The sequence below is a fragment of the Sorex araneus genome, chromosome X, assembly GCF_027595985.1.
Source record: "Sorex araneus isolate mSorAra2 chromosome X, mSorAra2.pri, whole genome shotgun sequence".
Classification (NCBI taxonomy): domain Eukaryota; kingdom Metazoa; phylum Chordata; class Mammalia; order Eulipotyphla; family Soricidae; genus Sorex; species Sorex araneus.
Window position 1 is genome coordinate 315,025,656 of NC_073313.1, and position 11,156 is coordinate 315,036,811.

Here is an 11,156-nt window from a genome sequence, read left to right on the forward strand (position 1 = left end):
GGTACTCTGAGACATGGTGGTTACCTTGGCAGGACTTGACTTTGCTTTGCAGACCTGAAACAGTTCAGTGCTAGGGTCGAGAGTGCCACACTCAGTGGTGGCCGGTGGATGGGATGTGATGTGCAGAAAGGGGATCAGACGGGCCTTGCAGGTACAAGTTCGAGCTTTCTCTTTACCCCAGTTGCCTTTTTTCCTTTTAGGTCACTTAGGATTGAGCATTTCATCTAGTGTTCATGGTATAAATAGACAGTGGGCTCAGTGAATTTTGTTAGACAGTATTTGAAAGGCTGACTATGAAATAGTTTTGAAGGATTTTTGAGTAAGTTTTATTTTATTTTTTTTGTTGTTGTTTGCTTTTTGGGTCACACCCTGCAATGCACAGCGGTTACTCCTGGCTCTGCACTCAGGAATTACCCCTGGCAGTGCTCAGTGGACCATATGGGATGCTGGGAATCGAACCTGGGTTGGCCTCGTGCAAAGCAGACACCCTACCTGCTGTGTTATTGCTCCAGCCCCTGAGTAAATTTTAAATTAAGTTAGTACTGTTGCTTCTTTTATAAGTTTGAGGCCCTCATCTCAAAAATCCTAATTCAGCTTGTAAGAAAATAGGTTTTAAGATGTGAGTTTGGATGTGGAAAATTGGCAGTGCCAGAGTACTCCATTTTCAGTCTCAGCCTTAAGTCTCCCAAAGCCCAAGCCCGGTACTCATTAGTCATAGCCCTCATCCCGCTCGCTCCCCAGCTCTCTGCAGCCCCTGTTTAAACTTTCTGTGTCTGTGATGTGGACTGCTTGGTACATCGAATGAAGGGGAATTACCAGAATTCTTATCCTTTTGTGACTGTCTTATTTGAGTGATAGATTTTCCCTCTTACTGTTCCAAAGGCAATTCTAATATTTCACATTTTACTTAATGTAAACTGTTGGAAGGGGGAATCTTTTAAAGGCAACTGACTAGCATAAGACTTTAAAAAAAATACTGGCCTTTTGATTAATCAGTAGCTCGTGTTACTGTGTGCAAAAGTTTCTTGGCAGAATAGTTGATGTGGTTCTTCTAAGTTTGTAGAACCTTGGGTTTGATGGGATGATTGTGTGAAAAGAAAGTAGGTTTCTTAAAACTATACAATGTAAGCAATAAGGAAATAATCTTAATTATCTTACATTTATCATTGTTTTTGTTTCAGCCTGAAACGATTTCAGCCTTCACGTCTGATCCAGCTCTTCTCTCCTTTGCTGAATATTTCTGTAAACCTGCTGTGAACATGGGCCAGGTATACACTACATGGTTTGCTGCTCAGCTCTGGGACTAGAATTTGTTATTTCTGTGGGTGCCACCACAAAAATTTGTGTCTATATCTACCTTTGAGGTAGATGTCCTACCCCAGTGACAGGATAGTTGGAGTTGGGCAGAATCAGATTTCCCGTAGTATAAAGTTAAATTTAGTAACTTTCAACCTTGATTGAAGAAGCGACTGAACATTATTTTTACATGGTTGGGTTTGGTGGATTTTTTTTCTTTTTTAATTTTTAAATTTTTATTTTGTTTTGTTTTGGGACACATCCAGCTCTCTCAGGGCTTACTCTTGGCTTTGTGCTCAGGGATCATTCCTGGCAACTCAGGGAACCATATAGGGAGCTGGGAGTTGAGCCTGCGTTGGCCCCCTGTGAGGCCAGCACCCTCCCCTCTGCACTGTTGCTCCGCCCTGCACCACCACTCCCGTTTTCTATCCTATAGAGCTTAAACAATGGGCCAAAGTAGGCACTCAGTAATTCTTCCTTGGTTTTGGAATCTTCACTTCATTGCTGTATATATAATTATAAATCTTTTTTTTTTTTTTTTTTTTTTACTTTTCACAGAAACAGGAAATTCTGGGTCTCTTTTCTTCTGTGTTGTATGAATGTGTTACTCAGGAGACGCCAGAGATGTTACCTGCGTACATAGCGATGGATCAGGTATGGCTCAAAGAACTTACTCAGTTTGTTGAGGTCTATTCTGTATCCAGATCACATACTCAACTGTGAAGCTTCTCTACCTTTTGTTTGAGGCAGGAGTGGGGTAGGTGGGGGAGGTCCACACACAGCAGTGCTTGGGGCTTACTCCCAGTTCGACTCAGGGGACCATGTGTGGTTCAGAGATCCAACCCGGTTCTGGTGCAGACGAGGCAAGCGCCTTCCCCACTGTACTTTCTCTTCGCCCTTTCTACCTATCAATTTTTTTATTTGTTTCTGATTTGCATTCGGGAATTCAACAGAGAACCCTATCAGAGTTGACGGTATATACATATCCAGAACGCCTGAGATCTCTGAGTGTGTCTTGCCAGGCTGTCTTACTTGACTTTTCCATTCTTAAGCCCTTTCCCCCTCACTCCTGAACTTGGAGAGGAAGAGAATCTTCCCACCTCTCTCCCCCTGCATCCTTGCATGGTCTCTCACCTTCCCCTGACAAACCCTCTTCCGGGGAAAGACTGCAGATGAGGAGTGAGTGCGTAGGGCCCTGGCAGTAAATGTGCATTGTACCTGCATGGTTAGGCTTGTAAGAGATCACAGCATCACTGTGTGGGGACTTAATGGAGTTGAAATTCATTTTATGTTGTTTTTAAAGTTCTAAAACAAAAGGAGTTGGGGGGGGGGGCACTTGCAAGAGACCCCAAGTTCAATCCCCTGCTCTGTTGGGGAGCCTCACTCTTGCTGTTTCTCTCCGGAGCAGACCCCTAAGATGGGCGACACAGGGAATGATGCCAGACAGCTCCTTAAGGGTCAGACTTGTTATTCACTATAGCTTCTTGGTAGTACATAATTCTTAAAAAGCATTCTTTTTTTTTTTTTTTGCTTTTTTTTTGGGGGGGTCATACCTGGCGATGCACAGGGACTACTCCTGGCTCTGCACTCAGGAATTACTCCTGGCGGTGCTCAGGGGACCGTATGGGATGCTGGGAATCGAACCCAGGTAGGCTGCGTGCAAGGCAAACGCCCTACCTGCTGTGCTATTGCTCCAGCCCCTAAAAAGCATTCTTTTTAAGAATACTCTTCTCCTAGATACATATTTGCAATGAAGTCAAGCCAGTGGTTTTCTTTGTTGCTAAAATTTACCTGGGGAATCCTCAAAATGTAGGTTCTCAAATCATGTTTCCTGTCTCCTGAGTCAGTTTCTTGGATGAGGTCCAGGATCTAATTTAAATAGCTCGTCAAGTAAATATGATGAGTTCATAGGTAAGAGTTTATCTCCATCTAAACAAAGAAAATAATTTCTTTTTATTATAATTTTTTTAAATTAAAAGGACTGTGATTTACAAAGTTATTGACAGTTACGGATCCCACCACCACTGTCACCTTTTCGCCATCAATGTTCCCAAACTTTATACCGTACCCTGCCACCCTGCCCCACCCCCCTCCCTTCCACCTTGACAGGCACATTACAAAGCTTGGTGGTTACAGTAGATGTCATGCTCTCAGTGTTGTTGAGTCTGTTTTGAATATAACCACTTATCCACATTACTGGTATTACTGAAGCCCCGGCCCCTCCTCCCCCATTACTTTCTCATCTTCTTCCCCCCGTGATTTCTTCCTTCTCTGTCCTTCTCCCTAAGCCCTGGGTCAGTAGTGATACAGGCACCCCGCCCTTTATTACATTATACTCTAAGAAAATAATTTCTCAGGGCAAAATAATATAGTAAAAACTGAGTGATAAAATACATTTAGGCAGGGGGTAATTTACTAAAAACTGAAAAAAAAAAAAAAAACAAGCCTGAAAATTGCAGTGTGTTCAGTAACTTTAATTAAAAGACTAGTTCCAGTATGACCAAGCAGGCCCACAATGCCATCACTCTTTGACATCTCTCCCTGTCCTTTTTTTTTGCTTTTTCGGTCACAGCCTGCAATCCACAGGGGTTACTCCTGGCTTTGCACTCAGGAATCACTCCTGGTGGTGCTCGGGGGACAATATGGGATGCTGGGAATCGAACCCGGGTCGGCCACGTGCAAGGCAAACATCCTACCCGTTGTGCTATTACTCAGGCCCATCTCCCCAGTTTCAAGTTGATGGTTTTATGGTTGTATGGTTTTCACATGGGCAGTGTCCCATATTCTGCCTCTGGGCAGCCCTCAGTCCTTGGCTGAGACTCGTCTCCTCTCTTCAGCCATGGTTATTCTGTGGTTATGATGAGTTTGCAAATGGAGCCGAGGCACAGTATTACCAGTACAACTGTTTTTGCCTTGTGATTCTGGGATCCCCAGTCTGATCCTGGCCCTGTCATCGTACCCAGCATGGGATTCCCAAGTGATAACTAGCTGTAGTCCCATTGGGTTTTCATTTTTCAGAGCCATTTAGCAAAGAATAAGCACATTTATCTTTGTTGTTTTTGGCTGAAGCCTTTTGCCTGGGACCATATTGAAACAAACTGTGTATCTGTCCCCGGTGAGAGTGCCTCTGTGGGGATATGGCGTTAGAACAGAACGTTCCCCCTCTGTCCTTAATGATCTCTTGCTTCATGTTTGCAAACAATAAGAGGGCCATGGATTTAGTTCAGATGGAAGGGCTCATGCTTAGTTTGTGCAAGACTCTGAGCTTTATCCCTGTCACGTAAACACACTGTTGGCTATAGTCAGTAGTGTAGCACCTTCACACCTTGGGGGTGACCCTTGTAAAAGAAAATAAATACCGAATGCTCTAGTATATACATCTGAGGAAGGCATAGTTAGAGCAATTTTTGTCCTTCATTTAATGGATTGCTGTTCGTGTTCAAGGCTGTCAGACGACTAGGAAGAAGAGAAATGTCTGAGACATCGGAACTTTGGCAGATAAAGTTGGTGTTAGAGTTTTTCAGCTCCCGAAGCCATCAGGAGCGGCTGCAGAACCACCCAAAGCGAGGCATCTTCATGAATTCTGAATTCCTCCCTGTTGTAAAATGCACCATTGATAATACCCTGGACCAGTGGCTACAAGGTAATAACATCAAGCCTGTGCCCTGGGGTACACTGGGACTTTTCTGCTTGCCTGTGTTTTTCATGGGTGTGTGGGTAAAATCGTAATTCCAAGCCAGAATATCTGTAGTTCATGTTTCCAGTTAGATGAATGAGACTCAGTCCTCAAGAACTGTACTTGGCAAGGGCCAGGATCAGGAATAAAACTTAGGGCCTTGTGCCTGCCAGGAAGACACTTGCTCCTGAGCCACATCACTGGGCCCTGCCAAGGCTTGTTTTGGGGATGTGGGGACACATCTGATGGTTCTCTGAGCTTACTCCTGGCTCTGCATTCAGGGATCACTCCTGGTAGTGCTCAGGGGACCATATATATGCTAGGGATTGAACCTGGGTTGGTAAGGTGCAAGCTAGATACCCTCCCTGCTGTAATGTCTCCTTAGCCACCCCTGCCCTCCAGTGTTTTTTAACCTCTGCCATTGTTCTCAATAGCCATCATTATTTCACCTTCACTTCTTCATTGACTGCTCTAGGAGTCATCCCGCCCCTTTCTTTCAAAGTTTCCTTCATCCCTCCTCTACTGGCCATCACATTCTGTTGCTTCTTTCTTAGAATCAAATCATGTTTATTTTTTTTTTTTGCCTGCACTGCCTCTTTAGACTCCTAAAATGTCTTGCTTTTAATCTCATCTCCCTCCCAGCTGACAGAATGGTCTTCTGAAGAGTAAACCCATGTATCCTCTGCCTAAAGTCTTTGGAAGTGTTGATTCAGTTGGAACTTGGGGGATTTGGGGAGTGGGGTGGAGGGAGAAAACTACCACATGTCCATCAGCCCACGTATGCCTGATAATTGTTTAGGTGTGACCTTTTTCCTCTTCAGCTCTTTGCGTATCATTTGTTTCTCAAAAACTATGCACCCTGAATCTTCTTCCCCAAAGGAACAGGCCTTCTCCCTGGGCCTGTCACTCCTGTTCTTTTCCTCTCCTTCTTTGTCTACCAAACTCCTACCCAGCCTTGCCTTGATTGTCCTAGACCAGCAGTTCTCAGCCTGGGCTCCCTGGAGTAGTAGCAGCCTCTCCCGGGCCTTGGTAGAAATGTGATTTCTCTAATGCTGCCCTGAGCCAACTGTGTTGGAAACTCGGGATGAAGCCACCCATCTGTGCTTCACCCCAGTAATTCTGGTGTGTGTCAGAGTTTGAGACGCTGCCCAGCCTCATGAGACCCCAGGCCGGGAGCTGAGGTCATTCTCCACGTGTCCATCCCAGAGAGAAGGATCTGGGGGATCCCCGAAGCTTTGTGGGAATTGTTGGGCGTTGGACTTGTGTCATCTCACTCTCTTCTACACTGCTTCTGCCGCTCCCTGCTTTACCACGGTAGTCTGCATGCCCAGCGGGGCCTGCCTGGTGTGGGCTGTGTGCTCACTGAGCTCTTTTATTGTGATCAAGTAATGAAGGCTCTCAGGTCTGTTGTCTGCTGTGGGGTGGTTCCGTTCCGTCCTGACTGTGTTTCTCTCGCAGCTGGGGGAGATGCGAGTGTGCAGGCTTACCTCAGCGGGCAGCCCTGGGAGGACGCGCAGCTGAGCATGTTGGCCTGCTTCCTCGTCTACTACTCGGTGCCCACCCCGCGGCATCTGCCTTCCCTCGGACTCGAAGGTAACCACACCCCTCTCTGCTGTCTGTGCCCAGGCCGGTGATAGGAGGAATATCTAGGGAGATATTTTCTCTCCTTAGATTTTGTCTTCACACGTGTTTGATGTTATTTTTGAGGACATTTCCTAGCCAAAACTCACTGAACTTTTCGCATTTCTTTCTATTCAGAAAAGGAGGGATTTTTTATTTTCAGGGATCAAAACTCCACTGTAGATATTCTCTGTGTTTTCAGGATGAGTACTTCTTGTTCCTTTAGTCATATAATCTTGATTTCTGTGATTAAAAAATGCTAAGGTGAACAGTTGGTTAGAGTGTGGTGCTTATAAAGTGTACAGATCCTTAATTCTGTATATGCATAAGTATTTTCAGAAAAGGTTCCACAGCTCCTGGTGCTCTGGGAACATGTGGCTGCATTTGCAGTTGCACAACACCTCCAAATTCCACTACATCGACTGCCCAGGAAGAGCACAGCAAATTAGATGGGAAAGTAGCATCTTAGTCCAATAAAGGCGCAAAGACAGTAACACAGAAGGCAAAGCTAGCAGCAAACAACTCAGTAAATCCTCAGACAGTGACTTTAATGACACCAGTGTGAGAACAATTTTCACAAATTTTCTTCTGTGAACTACTTTTTTTGTAATTCCATTTGTCATTTTTGTTGTAGCAAGCAATATTAAATTATTTTTGTGCCTGCTAAGGAAGCAGGCTTAGGAGTTTGGGTGGGAAACTAGTAACAGGAGGAGGGAAGGTCACACTAGTGGTGGCATTGGTGTCGGAACATCGAAGATATGAAACAATTGTATTATGAACAACTATGGTATTTAAATAAAGTTCAAAAAAATTCAGAAGAGGGAACTTAAAATATTAGTATCTGACTTTTTTCAGGATGTAGATTCAAGTAGGAAGTTTTTCCAGTAAATGGAATCATTCTATACAGTTAATTTTAAGTACCTTGAGGCGGAAAAAAAATTCTTTTGAGGAAGGTTAAGATTACTTTGTTTGATCATTTAAACTTAAAGCTGAATGTCATTTCTAGTTTATTACTGTTGTGAAAACCTCAGACTGAAAGACGCCATCTTAAGACTGCTAGTAATAGCTGTGACAGAATTGCTTTATTGGATTTAGTCTTTCTCAAAAACAAGTGTAAAAGCCATGTAGGCGCCATAAAACCACTGCTGAGGGTAAATGGTAACAGTCCTGCTGGCTGGGCTCAGTCCTAGGAAAGGAAACCTGTCGTGGAAAGTCCCCCTTTACCCTAAAATTGCCCTGGTTCAAGCACAAGCAGTGCAATCAGCAAGAAAGCAGCAACCAGCACTGGCCAGAGAGCCCGAGGTTGGGTTTACGACTGAACAAGAGGCAGAGGAGCAGGAACCCAAGTAGGAGGAAATAGAGGAATTACTACTCTGGGATCTGGTTGCATGCTCGCCTCGAGGCACTTAATAAATCTTAGCTTGCTCTACACAGGACTAGCCTGCAAGAACTCTAGCAGAGGTTAGTGGTGTAAAAAAGGTGCTTAGGTCCCAGTGGTACAAAGCGGACAGAGGGTGGCGCTGGAATGCCAGTGTCAGATGGGTAATGTAGGAGTGCCTGAGGCTGGCGTGCTTTAGCCCATCCCAGTGAAGCAGTGGCAGAACCGAGCTTAGGAGAGAAGGTAAAACACAAATAACCAGGTCCAGAATTAGCCTCTACCAAACTTGAGATCTGCTTGCCTGACAGAGGAAAATTTGACCATTTTAGGAGGAAAGATGTAAATCCAGAATCTAGATGATTTTTAATACACAATATTCAGCACTGAATAAAAGTTAATATCTGATAAGGGAAAAAATAATTCTCTGTGACCATATATTAGCATTATCAGGCTTGAACTTCTAAATAAAAATGACTCAAATCCAAGGAAATGGAGGCAAAGATGATTTAAAAAGAAGTCTGGACTCAGTTAAATGAACATCCTAGAATGGAAAAATATGACCAAGAATTTGGCATATGGATTAATTAGCATATTAGATATGACAGATGAGTTGGAAGATAGGTGTGAAGAAAATAGATTGAACACAGAATAATGTGTGAAAGAAACAGAATAGAATATGAGACAGGTGGAACGCAAGGAAGACTTTAAAGATGCATGTAGTTGCCGCCCCAAAGGAAGAGGCGTGAGGAAATGAGATCAGGGTAGTAGTTGTCGAGATGGGACTAGTAATTTTGAAAAATAGATGATGGTCTTCAAACCTTGATACTCATAATACAACACTTAGTCATATCATAGTGAAGTTGATGCTGGCAGAAGAGGAAACAGTTAAAAGCATAGATTTCCCTTTTGACTATAGGAATCTGATTGACTCGCCTGTCTAAAACAGAAGCAGCAATAATTGGACAGTGCCCTTGGAATAGTGGCTTCTTAGCCATGATTGCCCCCAACCCCACCCTCCTGTTTGCCTTCAGGGAATTTCCAGACTGGCAGAGCCAGGAAGGCGTGCTCTCCCTAACTGCATTCTTACATTTTCAGTTGTGAATAAAATGCAGGCATGCAGGCATCAGCATAACCTATCCCAACTGCAATGCACAAAGGCAAGAGGGGTGTGTGGAGATGGGGTGAAGGGAAGGGCGTGCTCCACTAGAACTCGGAGGTCCTCTCTGTCCAGTCAGTGGTCTTGACCTCGGTGGAACATTGGAATCACCTGGCGGTGCTCCTGCTCTGACCCCTCCAACCCATTCCTCAGCAGTGGCTAGGGCGTCTCTGGGACTGCAGTGGAAATGAGTGCCTCCTAAAGAGAGTGGCCTCACAGTCACTTCACTTTCTCATCCTGTTACTAAAATATTCAGTGGGTGGATTATGGTACATAAAGGTAGATAGGCGCATTTATTATTTATATGTAAGCAGAATATCGTTAAACAGTGATGGTTTCCCAGGTTATTGGAGGTTTGCTTTTAAAAGTACAGAAAACATGTATAGTTTCATATCAAGTCAGACTTTGCACCTCAGAGAAATACATAATTTACCTAGTATCTTTGGGTTATTGTTTTCAAAGGAAGAAAATAGCTTGCCATAGAATTATCTGCTGCTTTCCTTGTAAGGGACTGTTTGGTTGAGTTTATTTTGCAAGGTGACCTTTTCTTCCCCTTCCTTTTTTTTCTGTAGGAAGCACAAGCTTTGCTGAGCTCCTCTTCAAGTTCAAGCAGCTGAAAATGCCGGTGCGAGCCTTGTTGAGGCTGGCCCCTTTGCTTCTGGGGAATCCGCAGCCAATGGTTATGTGATCCTGGCGGGGTGACCTCACCGAGCCCCAGTGTTGCTGCGAGCGTGGCCAAGGCACCCAGCGAGGGAGGCAGTGATGGGTTTACAGCAGCACAAGGGGGGTAGGGTGTGGCGCGGGGTGGGGCTGTGCAAATCTCCATGGACCAGAAAAGTCAAAGTGTTTTAAAGATTTTGGAGACTTCATTTGTTGTCGGCATTAACATTCTATAAGATAGTGTGTTAACTTTTACTTTGTAAATAAAGTTTTTTTGGTTTGTTTTCAAAACTCTTGATTGCTTATTTGGGGCTTCAGGGAAAAACAGGTGGGTTGAGTAGATATTGATTTAAAAAAAATTTTTTTAAATTTTGGGTCACACCTAGCAATGCTCGGGAGGGGGTTACTTCTGGTTCTGTGCTCAGTAATTACTTCTGGTGGTATCCAGACTATATGGGGTGCTGGGGATCAAACCCCAGTTCCACCATGTGAAGGCAAATGCCCTAATTGTTGTACTATTGCTCCAGCCTCAGGTGTTTATTTCGAAAGTCTTTCAGATGTGGTTACTCAGGGAAAGTGACACAAAACTGAGAAGTGCCAGGGTATCAGAGAGGCTCTCGTAAACTTTGCCGTTCTGTAGCAACAGAAGGATCCACAGCGTGTCCTTAGATGCAGTTGCCTCCTCTCCTTTGTGGGCCAGCAGTGAGCATGTGAAAAAGTGTTCACCACCACTTATTATCAGGGAAATGCAAGTCAAACAATGAAATATTGTCTTACACCAGTGAGAGGGGCATATATCAAAAGTCTGGAAACGAAAATGAAAAATAGAGAAAACAAAAAGTCTGGAAACAACCAGGGCTGGTGGCATGGTGAAAAAGGAATCCTTCTTCGCTATTGTTTGTTTAGTTCGGCCTCTGTGGAATAAATATGGAGGCTTCTTTTAAAGAATAGGGGCCTGACAGTACAGGTGGTAAGGTGCTTGTCTGGAACATGGCCAACACCGTTGCAATCCCCAGTACCACCTATGGTTCCCCAAGTGCAGAGCCAGGAACAAACCCTGAGCATCGGTGGTCATGTCCCCATCCCCCAAGGAAATATGTTGAAAGAAAATGTTAAAAAAAAAAAAAGGTAGAGCTCCTGTGTTACCTAGTGATTTCCTGGCATCTATCCTCCAAACATGAAGACTAATTCAAAAGAATATATACCTACCTGTGTTCATTGCAACACTTATAGCCGGCATATGGACACACATCAAATGTTCAGTGACAAATGAATGGACAGAGAAGTCATGCTATATATACCCAGGGGAGTACAACCATAAGAAAAGACAGAATCTAGGGGCTGGAGTGATATCACAGCGGGTAGGGCGT

The 11,156-nt window shown here is 44.2% G+C and overlaps 1 protein-coding gene across 2 annotated transcripts in view; it reads left to right on the forward strand.

Moving 5' to 3' along the window:
• Window positions 1-10,071, forward strand: part of ANAPC1 (anaphase promoting complex subunit 1) — an 81,363-nt gene extending 71,292 nt beyond the window's left edge. For both annotated transcript variants that reach the window (XM_004609246.2, XM_055121931.1), the window contains 5 exons: window positions 1,182-1,268; window positions 1,855-1,950; window positions 4,741-4,939; window positions 6,431-6,565; window positions 9,699-10,071. In XM_004609246.2, coding sequence (XP_004609303.2) covers window positions 1,182-1,268; window positions 1,855-1,950; window positions 4,741-4,939; window positions 6,431-6,565; window positions 9,699-9,814 — 633 coding nt within the window. In that variant the 3' untranslated portion in view covers window positions 9,815-10,071. The remainder of the gene's footprint in view (window positions 1-1,181; window positions 1,269-1,854; window positions 1,951-4,740; window positions 4,940-6,430; window positions 6,566-9,698) is intronic.
• Window positions 10,072-11,156: the final 1,085 nt, after the last annotated feature.